This window comes from Mesoplodon bidens, assembly GCF_964165515.1.
Source record: "Mesoplodon bidens genome assembly, chromosome: 7".
Taxonomy (NCBI): domain Eukaryota; kingdom Metazoa; phylum Chordata; class Mammalia; order Artiodactyla; family Ziphiidae; genus Mesoplodon; species Mesoplodon bidens.
In genome coordinates this window covers 78,412,578-78,428,747 of record NC_138164.1, presented here as the reverse complement: position 1 = coordinate 78,428,747, position 16,170 = coordinate 78,412,578, and the positions used below count along the sequence as shown (strand labels likewise).

General features: G+C 35.9%; 1 protein-coding gene across 1 annotated transcript in view; it reads right to left on the bottom strand.

Annotated features, from left to right (window-relative positions):
* The window catches only part of DEUP1 (deuterosome assembly protein 1), a 230,129-nt gene that overhangs the window by 35,055 nt on the left and 178,904 nt on the right, over nucleotides 1–16,170 (bottom strand). Inside the window, exons 14-16 of the mRNA XM_081239130.1 lie at nucleotides 14,855–15,000; nucleotides 11,334–11,439; nucleotides 6,493–6,690 (exon numbers count right to left, since the gene is read on the bottom strand). Coding sequence (XP_081095256.1) covers nucleotides 6,493–6,690; nucleotides 11,334–11,439; nucleotides 14,855–15,000 — 450 coding nt within the window. The remainder of the gene's footprint in view (nucleotides 1–6,492; nucleotides 6,691–11,333; nucleotides 11,440–14,854; nucleotides 15,001–16,170) is intronic.

Below are 16,170 nucleotides of genomic sequence, written 5' to 3'. Positions count from 1 at the left end.
ACAAAGTTTCATTTATAAGGTGAAAAAGTTCAGGAGATCTAATGTACAGCATAATGACTTTAGTTAATAATACTGTATTGTACACTGAGAATTAGCAAAGAGAGTAGATCTTAAGTGTTCTTACCACGCACACACACAAATGGTAACTATGCGAGTGATGGATGTGTTAAGTAATTTGTGGTAATCATTTCACAATGTATATATACATCAAATAATCACACTGTATACTTTAAATATATACAATTTTACTTGTCAATTATACCTTAATAAAGCTAGGGGGAAAAAAGAAAGCTTTAAGAAACCAATGTGAAACTGACTAACTTCATTAAAACTTGAGTGCTAACTTCTCTTGGGATATACATTTTCTAATATTCTTGTTTTGAGGAGTGAGGGAGACTTGGAAGTTGGCATCTTGCTGCATCTCCCCTGTACCATGTTTATTTCTATCCTTTTGCTCCTGAGCCAAGTGAGTGAGGCTCCTGTCAGGGAAAGCTGGTGAAGACTCCTTCCCTCCCTCAGAGCAAGCAGGGCCACGTAACCTAGGAGGGGCTTGGCTGGGTTATATTAGCCCTCTTGGGTGTGCCTGGTCTTCCTGTTCTCAGAGACCAAGCCCACTCTATGACTGGCAGAGTGCATTTGAAGAGAAACATACAGGAAAACATTTCACAGCAAAATTGACGGGATGCAGCAAAAGCTATATCCAGAGGAACACATATAGCTTTTAAAACCCTTACAATTAAAGAAAAATATATAAAATTAAGAAATTCAGTATTTATCTTAAGATATTAGACAAAGTACAACAAAACAAATCAGGAAGAGGAAATTAATAAAAGACAGTAAAAATGAAATTAGGAAGAATAAATAATAACAAATCCAAAGTCAATACTTTTAATACTAATAAAATAAGCAATGATTCTGTGTGCCAGACTTAAAAAAGAGAGAGAGCTAAACTATACAAACTTAGAATTAAGAAAGGAAACAAATACAGAATATAGAAGAGATGCAAAGAACTTTAGGATATTACTCCCTTTGGTAACAAGGAAACATACTGGAATGGGTAAAGATTTCCTAGAAAAATAAAAATGACCATAAACAACCTAAGAAGAAGTGAAATTTGAATATACCAGGTACCCTGAAAGAGAATAGAAAGGTAATTGAAAATCTACTTTGCTGAAACTTCAGTTACACATATATACATTCTTTTTTATATTCTTTTCCATTATGGTTTATCTTCACTGGTTCAACATCCAGACAGTCTCATAGCTAAACTCCTTCTAACCTTTAAAGAACTGTAATTCCAATATTATTTAAACCATGCTAGACTGCTCATAAATATGGAAAGCCCCCAATTTATGTTATAAAGCCAGCATAACTGTATAACAAGCAAGGAAAAAGAGAACTATATACAAATGTCATTTATACACACAAATCTTAATTTCTAAATAAAATATTACCACATAGAATCCAGAAATATATCAAAACTATTAGAGTATGACTGTTATATGTTGAAATCCTAACCATTATTAATGCCTTAGAATGGGACTTTACTTGTAAACAGGATCTTTACTGAGGTAATCAAATAAAAAATGAGGTCATTAGGGTGGACTCTAATCCAATATGACAGGTATTCTATAAAAAAGGGAAATGTGGACACCAGGAAAGACATGCATAGAGGGAAGATGATATGAAAAAACAGAAAGAAGATGGCCATGTGAAGACAAAGCATTGGAGTGATGCATCTACAATCCAAGGATTGCCAAAGATTGTTGGCAAATCACTACAGGCTATAAACAGGCAAGGACGAATCCTCCCACACAGGTTTCAGAGGGAGCATGGCCCTGTTGACACCTTGATTTTAGACTTCTAGCTTCCAGAACTATACAACAGTTTCTATTGTTTTAAGCCACCCAGTTTGTGGTACTTTGTTATGACGGCACTAGAAAATGAATACAATGACCAAGAAGGTTTATTCCAGGAATTCAAATGTGGATCAATATCAGCAAATCTGTCAGTCATAGTCTATTACACATCAACAAATTAATGTGGACAAAAAACTACATGATGTCACATATGCTGAAAAGGCATTTCATAAAACCGGCAGCAAATCTTAAAAACTCTAATTAGGAATAGAAAGACAAAATAAAGACCATAAGTCAAGAACAAATATTATCCTAAACAGTAAAACTCTAAAACAATTTCATCTAAAATCATAAATTAGACAAATTTGTCAACAATCACTATTATTATTTAATATTCTCTTGGAAGTGCTAGTAAGTTCAATATGACAAAAATTACTGATATAAACAGGAGAAAAGAAGAGATACAACTATTTTTGTTGAGACAACTGCATATCTTAAAATCTTAAGAACCTCTAATAAAATGCCTACTAGAATTAAAAGATAATTTGGCTGTTTTTTAATATTAGCAGTAAGTTTTTAGATATGGAAAATATTCCACTTACAATAGTGACAAGAATTATAAAATACTTGAGAATAAATTTAAAAAGAAAGGCACAGAATTTATACAAAGATAATTGTAAGGTCTTATTGAAGAGCATAAAATAAGAGCTGAAGAAATGGAAAGCCATGCCATATTCTTGGATGGCAAATTTTACTATTATAAAAATGCCAGTTCTTTCAAAGATAATATATAAACTTAATTCAATTCCAAATAGAATCCAACAGGAAATTGTCAGGAGAAAGTGGATTAATTGAGCTTAATATTTATATAAAAATTTAAATTGGATTCTTGTTTTATATCACACACAAAAGTGTAATTCAAATGGATTAAAGACTTAGATGAAGAATATAAAAATCTTTGGATAAACTATATGTATTGTCTAGAAGTTGGAAGAACCATGTTACACAAGGAAGGAAATTCAGATGCTATAAACAAAAGGATGTACATGTTTGACAAATAAAAGTTTAAAATTTTTTGATATGATAAAAAGATATCATAAATAAAAATTAGAAACAACAAATTTAGAAAAATGCTGTTATAAATTGACAAGAAAAAGATTGCCCAAAGAAAATGAGTTTGAGCTTTGCTCGAGAAAAAGGAGCAAAGAATATAACTAATTTATAGTACATTGTCAATAAATACGCAAAAATATGCTCACTGTAGTCAGGGAAATGCAAATTACACTACTATTGAGAAATCACTTTACACCCATCAGACCGACAAAAATATAAAAGAGCAATAACACCTATTATTGCCACTAAGGATAAAGATAAGGGTACTCTCATACAGAGGCGGCAGAAATATGATTCAACAACAAATATTTTAAAATTAAAACATGTTCTTTGAATCGGCAATTCCATTCTCAGAAAGCTATTCCAAGATGTATGTACAAGGATGTTTTTGACGGTATTGTGTATCTGTGTAAAAATCTAGAAACAGAGTTATTAATTATGAATGAATTACAGTTGACCCTTGAACAACAGGGGTTTGAACTGTGCGGGCCCACTTATACATGGATTTTTTTCACTAAATACGTACCACAGTACTACATGACCCGTAGTTGGTTGAATCCTCAGATATGGAGGAGGGCTGACTGTAAAGTTATGTACAGACTTTTTGTGTGTGTGTGTGGTACACCTCTCACTGTTTTGTCCTCTCCCTTTGTGGATCACAGGCTCCGGACACGCAGGATCAGCGGCCATGGCTCACGGGACCAGCCGCTCCGCGGCATGTGGGATTTTCCCGGACTGGGGCACGAACCCGTGTCCCCTGCATCGGCAGGTGGACTCTCAACCACTGTGCCACCAGGGAAGCCCCTATGTACAGACTTTTGACTGCATGGAGTCAGCACCCCTGACCCCTGCGTTATTCAAGGGTCAACCATAATTCTGAAAAAATAGGTGAATAACTTTTGATACATTCACATCATGGGATATTATTAAGCTACGCTATACAATCAAATAAGACCTAAACTTGTTGACATAGGATCTGCAAAGGATACAAGACACAGAGAAGTGTGTAGAATCTAATCCATTTTCTAAAAAAAATTAAAACCCCTAAATAGGTATATGACTACACACACACACAAACATATATGAAAAAACACAAAATGATACATATTAAATAGTTAACGTGTTATCTGGTGGATGGGTTATGAGGTGGCTAGAGAAATGGAGGAAAGGGGAAGGGGAGAAGCAAGAGAAAAAGAGAGACTATACTAAAATCACTAGTGTGTAAGTTATGCTTCAATTCATTAAAATTTGTATATACCTTACATGAGTATATATACATTTATTTTTTCTAAGAAATTAAGAAAAATAAAAAAGGTGTTTCTCTACTGACTTGTAGAGATGTCCGTGATACATAGTCAAAAGGCAGTTTAGAATAATGTATATATTACACATGTATTTCTGTAAAAGAACACTCAGCTCATCCTTCCTAAGTGTGTACACAAGCAAGGAAAAAGTTATAGAATGCTACACACTAGCTGGTTAGCACTGAATATCTCTGGAGTCCAAACTGGGATTGGGGATAGCAGCAGAGATAATTAGCTTCTTCCTTACACATCTTCACGTGTTTTATTTCTTTTTTTTTTTTTTTTTTTTTTTTTTTTTTTTTTTTTTTTTTTTGCTGTACGCGGGCCTCTCACTGCTGTGGCCTCTCCCGTTGCGGAGCACAGGCTCCGGACACACAGGCTCCGCGGCCATGGCTCGCGGGCCCAGCCGCTCCGCGGCATGTGGGATCCTCCGGGATAGGGGCACGAACCCGTGTCCCCTGCATCAGCAGGCGGACTCTCAACCACTGCGCCACCAGGGAAGCCCTTGTTTTATTTCTTGAAAAAATGAAAACCAATAAATGAACAAAGCCAAATGCCTACAGGAGACAGAGTGAAGCAGGCTTAGTGGGGGCTGTGACGAAGCAGAATACACAACTAAAAACATCCAGAAAGGATCATCATAAATCAGGTATTCTCATTCAGTTCTCAGATCTTTAGCAGGCCCCATTTTACCCTCCTTTTCTGATTGGTGCTAAATTAAAAATAGATACTTACAATAATGATTCATTATATTTTTCTTTTCTATTCCAAAATTCCATTTCTCACTACTATTTTTTTATGGTATGCAAATTACCATCAGAAAAATCACACTTTTAAAAACATGCTTGAATAATAGTGTCTGTTAAATTTGTTCATGACCTGATTAATTTTTACAGTATGCAAATATGATTTCATGTTTAATTTTGTTCTTCTTGATACTTCTGCCAAATTTCCTTCTTTTTGTGACAATTTCATTTTGTCTCCTAATTTATTTTTTTCCCTCATTTCTTCTACTTAAGAGCACTTAGACATAGCATTTGCCCTTTTATTTATCTAGGGCTCATTTCCATATAAAATACTTCCCTTAAAAAGGTTTACTTTTGTAAATTACAAAATATATTCTCCTTGACAAAAATCTAAAAATATAGAAGAATATAAAGGTGAAAATAAAAATCATTCACGATCCAACTACTCAGATCACTGTTAACACCTGTAAAAATATCATTTCCTTTACAGGTGCAACCAATGCTATTGTCCTATCCATGCTGTTTTCCTGTATATTATACAAATTAATCACACTTTAAAGCTTATAATTGGGCATAGGCAGAATCTTTTCTTGTTTGTACAATACTCAGGATTGAAATAGCCCTGTTATTTATGAAGTAACCCTCATATGCCTAGAAACTTATTGAATGGTGCTCTCAAAAACTCTATTTGGTGGTGAGATGAATTGGGAGATTGGGATTGACATATATACACTGATATGTATAAAATAGCTACCTAATAAGAACTTGCTGTATAAAAATAAATAAATAAAATACAATTTAAAAACCCCTCTATATCTGGGGTAAAAACAATGAGAAACCCTATACTTTCAGTAGCAGGCCACCAATTTGATGATGAGTATGGGACTGAGGGAATTTCAAAATGAATAGGAGGGGAGGGAGGGAGGGAAGACTTAGAAGTCACTTGCAGTATTTTAACAGTAGAATGTTATAATGGCTATTTTTCCCCATGAACCACGCTATGCATTGAGTGAATGTTCAGTAAATATGAACTAATCTTCGTGTTTCATATCCATTTTTTAAAACTCTAAAATAAAGGTACAAAATGAGCGTGGGAAGTGTCCAAGAAAAGCTGGAGTAGAAGCTTTTTTTAAGATACAAATGTTAATAGAAGAGAACTATGGAAAACAAATTCAGGAAGCAATCTTTGACCAGAGCATGCTGTGGGAGGTGATCAGAATATGGGTTACTAGAAAATATTAGCATGAGATTTAAAGACATTTTCTTGTGCTGTCACTCGTTTCCCTGGTTCTTGTTTGATGACACTTTGCATTATCTCACCAAGGTTTTATGTGACTCCACAAAGCATTTCTGTGCTGTTACTCTCAGAAACAATACAAGAAATACAACACTTTTATTAATCAATAAGGAAGGCGACTATTTGCACTGAGCAAGAGTGACCTGGACAGGTGCTTCCTGTCGCTTGCATACCTGTTGTTTCGCCAACATTTTCTCTTTTATTTCTAACTCCAGTTTTAACTGTCTTTCCAGAAAGGCAACTTTCTTCATGATAGTTGCTATAGTGATCTCCTTCTGATGAAGCTCCTCTGTTAGGTCAGAGATTTCATTCCTCATTCTTTCCTGCTCAGAGCTATGGTACTCTTCCTCCTGATAGAGTTGGCTTCTTATCTGCAGCAGATATTTTCCAGAAAATAGTAACAAATCCTTTATACAGCAGCTGAAAGGTTTTATTGGCCATGTTCGGTCTTCCCATCCTATCTTAAAACTTTGCCAGACCTCACTTTACCCTTCTTTTCTGATCAATGCTAAATGAAAAAGATACTTACAATAATGATTCATTTACTTTTTCCTTCCAATTTCAAAATTTTTTTCACTTATATTTTCTATTGTATGTAAGTCATCACCAACTACTGATACCACTTTAATGATGACTTTGACAGGAAGGTGGGGAAAGTATTATCAAGCACTTTTCCCCCAGCTTCATTGAGGTATAATTGCTATACAAAAACTGCACATAGTTCATAGATAAAATTTGGTGAGTTTGGACATACACTTGTGTTACTATCACCATAATCAAGAAAATAAACATTACATTACCTCTAAAAGTTTCTTTGTGTCCCTTGTTGTTTTAATTTTGTGTATGTGTGGTAAGAATACTTAACTCAAGCTCTACCATCTTAACACATTTTTAAGTGCACAATACCTTATTGTTTATTGTTGCACTGTGTTGTGCAGCAGACTGTGGAACTCACTCATCTCGTGTAACTTACTTCATACCCATTAAACCACCACTCCGGATTTGGTGTCATGGAAGAGCATGGGACCCACAACCCAGAGGCTGATGAACCATTTTTTAGGGAGAAAAAAATTGGCTTAGCGAGTTTAAGTGACTTGCTCAAATTCATAAAGCTATTAACTGGCAGAGCTAGGTCTAGAACTTAGGACTGTTGGATCTAAATTCAGTGCTTTTTTGGACTAAATCATGCTGTACTATTTGTGACTGAACACTATGTTTTTTAGAATCTTGTTACAATAAATTTCAAACTTAAGGTGTCCATCAAAAAGCATCACCTACATTTCTTAAGCCAGTGGAGTCTCATATTCTTAACTTTAGCTAAACCTTCCAAGGTAGAAACCTCTGGATCACCTTGGACTCCTCCCCTCCCTCATCCTCCCAAATCAAGTCAGGTAGCAAATTCTGTCCCTTCTGTTTCAACCTCTCTTAAATCTCACCTCTGCTTTCCACTCCTACTACCACTGTCTTAGTCCAGCCTCCTCCCGGCTTTCTAGAAATCTTTCACTCTCTCTAATTCTTGAGGTTCAGAGATAAAGTATGTAATTACTGGTCTCAAAAAAAAATCACAGTCCATCGGGGGAAAGAGGAAAATAAACAGTTAGAACAGTGTAGCAACTGATATCAGCAGTAGGTAGTGGAGTAGAGCTTACTCCAGCCTGGGGATGCCAGGATAGGATTCCCAGAGGAAGGGACATCGCACTGAATACTGAAGGATGAATGGAAGCCAGATGCAAGAGAGAGATGGAGGTGAGCTCCCAGGCAATGAATGCTGTGAAGGAGCGGGGTCAGAGGGAGAAGGCACACTCAGTGAACCAAAAGGAGTTTGGAGTGGCTGGGACTTGGTGCGTTGTGAGAAGTAAGGCTGGAGAGTTAAGTAGGGGCCATTCACAAAGAGATTTATATGAACTTACCCCTCGGAACTTACTTCAAAAACTTTTTTCATTTCATCTTTAAACATTTCAGGATATATCTCTAAAAGAATAGCAGTGTGCTCTCTCTCTTTTCTAACATAACCAGAATACCATTGTAATGTCTTAAAAATATTAACAACAATTCCTCATTATCATACAATATCCAGGCACTATCAAATTTAAAATTGTATCAGAAGTGTAATGAATGGTTTTCAGGTTTGCTTATTTGAATTGAGATCTAAATATGGTCCACACATTGCGACTGACACCTATCTTTTTTTTTTTTTTTTCCCCCTGTACGGGGGCCTCTCACTGCTGTGGCCTCTCCTGTTGCGGAGCACAGGCTCCGGACGCTCAGGCTCAGTGGCCATGGCTCACGGGCCCAGCCGCTCCGCGGCATGTGGGATCCTCCTGGACCGGGGCACGAACCCATGTCCCCTGCATCAGCAGGCGGACTCTCAACCACTGCGCCACCAGGGAAGTCCCTGGCACCTATCTTTTTAAAGCTTCTGTTTGTGCATGCATGTGCATGTGCGTGTGTGTGTGTGTGTGTGCTGAGTACTCTGCATACATCGTCTTATTTAATCACCACAATCTCTATATTCAAGATCAGAAAATTAAGATACATAGCTGTTCACAGTCACATTCTTGGTGACAGGCAGTCTGATTCCAGGTCCTTACCCATTGTGCTATGTAACCTCTGTGAGCATGGCCCTAGAATGTGGTTCCCACATTGGAAAAAAGCCAGAGTGGGATGACCTAACATGGAAAGTACTCAGGTCAGTAAGGTAACCATAGTCCAGCCTCAGGTTTTATACCATCAATCTCTCATCTGAGGCTATTCTTTTTATTAAAATTTTTAGAATTTCAGAGTTGGACATAACCTTAGAAATCACATGGTCTAACTCCATCATTTAAAAAATGGAAAAAAAAAAGGCTCACAGGGAAAGGAACTGACTGGGTCTAAGTTATCCAGCTCCTAAGAATAGAAGCATAGACTAGGAGACTGAAGTACAAATACCCTTACCCCAGGACAATATTACACATCTCCTTTCGTCTCCCATCTTCTCTCTCCAATTTTTTCTCTTACAATTTATTCGATGAACAATGGGGTTGTTCTATCATTTGCCCCAATTTGGATTTTGCTGATTGCATCCCCATAGTGTAGTTTAACATGTTTTCTTAAAATGGTATTTTTAAAATGTGGGAAAAAATGAATATATTATCATGAAGAAGGAGTAAACTATTTTCATTATTTTCACAACATTTAGATATTAAAACATGCTATACTGCAAAATTTCTTTTAAAATGAGATAATTTACCTAGCTGTAAATGACTTTTGGCTTTATTAAAAATGTCAATTTTATCACAAAATAAGTGACTAAAAATCGTTCTATATTGACAAAAGAGAAAGAAATAAAACACTTGCAAGATTCATAATACATGGCTCTTGTTGGTTTTATTACAAGAGAATGAAAATGCTCTCTACAAACACTTCCCAGAAACTATAGCTATTTATACACAATTCATTTGTTACCTTTTCTGCACAGCAATGCATTATCTAGAGGTCTCCCAGAGTCTGTAAAGAGATTTGTGTCTTGCAGTCTCTCCCTCCACATCAAAACTGTGCAAAATCAGTAGATTCCTTCTAAGTTTTATTACTCTACCTAAATCTATGAGGTTAAGAACAGTGTAACTATACTTTAGGAGGATTTAATCAACCTTTTATCATAATGTATTCACTGGGGACTCCAGTCAAAAACAGTTTTTAAAGTTATATTTTAAAATATCAGTAAAATAAGTTTCATGGGATTGTGTGAAAAAATAAGGAAAATGATCATTAATTCATAACACCTTTTCTACACTTAATAGTTGCCTGACAGTCAATTCCTCAGGAGATGGGATTTGTCTTTTACATGATTATATTTCCTACAGAAATAAGCAGTATAGCAACAGTCCTACTAGATACTCAATAAATGTTTGTTTAATTTATACAAACAACTGAATTTATGACCCTATACAATTATGGGAGACTTCAGCCTTAACATTAATTAATTTGTTCTCTAAATATTTATTTTCACTCATTGTGTGTCAGGCACTTTGCTGGGCACTAGATGATAATTCAAAGCCACATCCAGTATTTTCCTACTTTTAACAATTGTTTAGACTATATAGCATTGAATATTCTGTGTAATCCTTAAACTGAAAGACCAGAGAAGTGGGTAGCAGCCATGAGAAACTCATGGGAAAGCCACTACTGAATTTTACTAGAGGAAGAAGAGAAGACAGTTTTTGTAGCTGCCTAGCTCCTGGCAGAGTACTTGGCACATGTTAGGTGCTCAATGACAAAATGTGGGTGTAACCAATAACAATAGCAGCCAACATCTATTAGGTGCTTCCTCTGAGCTAGGTAGGCCCTGTTTTAAGCATTTTACTTGCATTTTTTTATGGATTTTAACTTAAAGGAAGAGTATGAATTCTGGAGCCAGATTGCCTGGATTCAAATCTGGCCCCTGCTACTTACTAGTTATATAATATTGGTGGAAATTACTGACCTTCTCTGTGCCTTAGTTTCCTTAAATGTAAAAGAGGATAGTATTAGTACCTACCTTATAAGATGGTTGTGAGGAATACATGAATTAGGATTTGTTAAGCCCTTAGAACAGCTTCTGGCACATGGCAAGAGTTGTTTAAGCTTGTTTAATCCTCATCACAACCTTATGAGGTAGGGCTAATTATCCCACCCCCATCCTAGAAATGAGGACCATAAGCAGCTCGCACAGGCAACTTCCCAAAGCTTACGCACCTAGTGTGTGGTTTTGAGTGCAGGCCTCTGCTCTCACACTTACTGTGCTCAGCTACTCTGCATGGAGCCACAGCCCCTCTGTGTTTCCTGGGCAGTCTCCCAGCAGGAGAGTGATGACCTAAGGTTTGTGTTTCTTATAGCATCACACAGAAGAGTGTCAGAATTGGTAGTTTAGCAGCTTGGTAGGTTATATAACACAGAAGGAAAAAGAAGGGAGTGAGAGGGAAGATTATTTTCCCCCTTTGTATTCAGAGACTTCAGATCTGCCTGGAAGAACAAAGCTCATTATTTGCCATACCTTGTTCAATTCTTTTTCATGATTTGGTTGATCTGGGGTCATTGCAAACAGCTCTTTCCATTGTTTTTCTGTTTTTTTAATAGATGGTGAATAAGATGATTCAAGTCTACAAATTATAATGAGTAAAAATTAAGCTTAACTTGATACATTGTTAGGATTATATTGTTAATTTAGGCCATCATAGGATGCAGAGATAGATTATTAGTCTGCTGGAAACATTTCTAGTTACAGAAATGGCAAGTTCTAATACATTCAGGTCCCATAAGTATTTGCATATTTAACTGAGTGCAAATAGTCTTAGTGAAAAAAATAAAACCTAGTTATTAATATGGAATTTCAATTATACATTAAAAATTGGCTGAATACTGGATTTGCATATGTAGATAAGATTTTTGGATAAGAACAAAAGACGGTTTGCTATAATAAAATAGCTTGGGAGCCAGTTTAAAAAAGAAAATACACCTGACCTGCTTCTACATTGTGGAAAGGAACTGTGTCAGGAGATGTCTGAGGGGAGCCACTACTCTGTAAAAGTGATCCAAAATGATTAAATCTGACAGTCTACCCAGAGAGAGTGCAAAAATGTCTATTTTTTGGCTGCTCAATTTATAAAATGGAATAGCAACCACATATGGACACTAGAGAGGAAAGGCAGAAACTAGTATAAAAAGTACCATTTCCATAGGAAGGTTGGAGAACTAGAAACAGGTAATGTTCACTTCCACATCAGGGAGGTGGGTAAAATTAAAAAAACATTAAAACAGAAAAATAAAGATAACCAGGCAAGAAAAGAAACATGCTTTCCACTATTGCTGGACTAACCTGGTAGAGTCTGGAGTTTTGAGGAATGTACCCACCTGTAAGTGAGCATAATTTTAGATTTCCAAAGAGCTTTTTAAAAAGTTCCACAAATCAAAAACTTAAGCCACACATTCAAACACAACAAAATCTGAGTAATGATAGAGAAATAACTAATGTAAAGATGGAAAATAAAGGGCTCTTTTAAAAGGTATAAATTAATAGTGATATCCCTGAGGTACATATGTCTGGACTGGATTGCTTTTTTCTGATTATCAAATATACATGTTAACTGTAGAAAACAGAGTTTATCAGAGTATATACTGTGATAAATTGTCATCTAGGAAAAACTGTTGTCAGCATTTTTGTGTATATATTAATTGTCTTTTTTGCCTGTGCATATGTGTATAAAAACATACATGTTTCCTGTACCATTAGAATGTACTGAACACATTATTTTTCAGTCCCCTTTTGTTTCCCACTCAGTAATATATTGTGAGTATTTTATCCAATATTCTCCGAAAACATTATCTCAGGATCAATCCTAAATGTCTCTTATTTGCTATGATTTTAGAAAGGTGAAAAATGAAATTTCCTATTTTTTAAATTCTTCCGAAGCAATTCAGGGAGTGGAATGCTGAACTGAATGGTAAAACCTCATAATGATCTTATAAATTTCAGTGAGTGAATGGAACAAACATCAAGCTTTAATGTGGACAAGTTCAAAGAAGAAAACAATAATCATGCTAATATAAAGATACAAAGGAACTATCATTTATCTTGTAAGAAGGGAATGTAGAAATTATTTTTATAACTCTCAGAACGTATCAGCTCAAGGTGTTTCTATAAGAAAAGAAAAAGCTAACAAAATCTTAGCATTATGGAGAAAGGTTCTGAAAATGAATGAAGACATTATAATGCTACTATTATAAAGCTATTGTGTGTCTACATTCAGTAGCCTTGGCTGCTTCACCTTAATACAGCTGTAAAGACAAAACAGAGTCTAAATAAAAAAAAAAAAAACCAAAACATTAAAGAGGATAGAATCATGTTCATATGAGAACAAACTCTAAGAATTAGGAACTTTCAGTGGGAAAGATGAAGGCTGAGAAGACTCTGCCCAAAGTCTAAGATACAATGGAAGCTGTGAAACATTAAATATCTATCTTTTCATCAAATCTCAGAATACTAGAACTGAAGAATATCCTCCAAATTAGAAAGATGTAGCTTGGAGACCAAAATATATACCAACTTAAATAGAAGATGGCAAGCAGGCATACCAGAAGAGTTTATTAGCCAAATATGTGAATAACTGCAAGATTTTAGATTAAATCATGTATTGAAGGACAGTTGGCAATGTCTGGAATTCAGCATTGGCTTTGTGAGAAAGCTCCAGAGAAAATACCTACAATGCTCTTCACAAACCAGAGCTAGACATGGGTTGAATGGTTTGCTCTTGTAGGAAATTTCTTACGTTTTTAGGCATATACACTCCTTATGCGAAGACATTTCTCACCAACTCACCACACTGGGACAGTGCCTTGCACATAATATATTTCCAATGGATTTATTAATGATCAGTAGTGATGACATATAGCTTATATATCTGAGCACTCTATAATGCTAACTGGCTAACAGGCATTCTACCATCCTTGGTTAGATGCACAGTAGGTCATTTTTACAGATCTTAATTTGCCATTTGTTGTTAAGTGTAGACCTCAAAGAAATGCTAGCAGATCCCACAACTTAGAAGAAATAATTATTGCCTTTAAAACAATGTAATTATCCTTCAATAAAATATCCCTTACCATTTGGCTATTCAGTTTCTAAAATCCTATCATTGGTCTGGCATTAGCCTTCAGATGTAAGAAGGATTCAAGTTCTAATGAGACTTAGAACATCAGTGAATAGTTAGAACAGTCAAACTGTCTATTCACAAACATAAACATTTAATAATCCTCTGAAGTCCCACTTCCTTTGTGGTTATGTAGTACACAATATCTGTCTGATTTTAAAAAAGGAAAAAAAAGTCTGTTCTAACAAAACCCTTAATGGAACTGACACGATGGTGAGTGTGGAGGCCAAAATAAATACAACATTTATGAGTGAAAAGTTAGTAACAGGTTTAAGGCCAACAAAGTAAAAACATTTGAAAAATATGGAATAAATATTATTTATCAACATTGATAATTAAATACCAGCTCTATACTATTGTTTTTATGATATTCTGAAGAATAAACTTCTAAGAAAGTCTCTGATTTCATTATGACACATAAATATCCACATATCAGAACATGATGTAATTTTCTAGATGAGTAAAGATACTGATTTTGAAGATAATCACTAACTTTATTTTTAATATCTAATATTACCTAATAATTAACAATACGTTAATACAAAACTGACTTTTTTTTTTTTTTTTTTTTTGCGGTACGTGGGCCTCTCACTGTTGTGGCCTCTCCCGCTGAGGAGCACAGGCTCCAGACGCGCAGGCCCAGTGGCCGTGGCTCATGGACCCAGCTGCTCCGCGGCATGTGGGATCCTCCCGGACCAGGGCACGAACCCGTGTCCCCTGCATCGGCAGGCGGACTCTCAACCACTGCGCCACCAGGGAAGCCCCCAAAACTGACTTTTAATTCTAGTTTCAAATATAAAACTCTTAAAAATATTCAAACATGATGTTTTGAATAGTTTTTCTCAGGCTGCTGAATATAAAAATATACCTTTTTTTATCTTCTGGAGCACTTTGGCACTCTCCTACTTTTAATAGTTCTCTGTGCAACTTCAATCGTTCCATTTCTATAATTCTCAAGAGATCATCACGTGATTGTAACTCACTTTTCACCTCTGAGAGTTCTGCTTCCATGGCCTAAATAAAAACATCAAAAAATTTCAATCCTCACATTTGGATATCATGATGTATAATACTTTAAAAAATATTTAACATCTATGAAGCAGCCTAATTTCAAATGAACGGATATATAATACTTTGCTGGCTCTGTCTTACAGAATTTCATTCATTTATTCAACAAATATTTACTGAGCTCTTACTCTATGCTCAGCACTGAGGATACAGACACAGGATCTGTCCTTATGAGCTTACAGTCTAGTGATAGAGACAAAGAAGCATCCAAATATGGCCATACTGTATGAAAGAGGGAAATATAAAAGTATGAATAAAATATCAATGCATAAAATTTGAATTAATGCAAATAATTCCTAATTTAAATAAGATAATAGCCAAGAAAAATCTAATTTCAAAGCTGGCCAACAAAGTGAATTATAAACCACGGTTTATGGTTCCACTATTGCCCAACAGTAGCCCTACTTTAGCTGGTAACTAGAAATACCAGCAATCCTGTGAGCCCAGTGTTTTATTTGGCTAATAACAGGGACTTGAGCAAGTTTAGAAGCTGTTGGGAAGGATCCAGTTGGGAGACAGAAGGGGTAATACTAACAGTGTCAGGTTCCTGAGAAGGTAGGTGGGGTGGGTCCCAAAGCACAAGTGAAAGAATTGCCTAAAGCACAAAGTCCCTCTGCTCCTGCAGTAGGAAAGAAGGAAGGAAGATGGAATGGAGACACGTATATGCATTTGGAAATGGGGAGCTAGGAGAGGGGCTACCTGTTGGCTACTATTTTCCTTCTGAAGGAAAAAGGCAATGTCAGGTCAGTGGAAGGAGAGGTGGAGGTGGGGGTAGGGGAGGGATTTTTGAGAGTGGAGAAGGTTTGAGATGGCCTTCAACGGGCATGGGAGAGTTAGTTGTTTGGAGCAACACAGTAGGACTCCTGGTAGTGTTGATACTCATTTGAGGTTTGTGTCCACGACCTGTTGAGTGATTTTCTCCAGCAGAACTTGGCTGTTCTCTGGGAGACAGGAATGGAAGAGTCCTTTCATATCAACAGGTCTCCTCCACTCAATTACACAGAGAAATGAATATTTATTAATGTAATTAATATTAAATACATATTAATATATTTGATGACCCAAGTCATCAAATCCATTGCCATTTTTATAGATGAGGAAATTGAGGGCCAGACT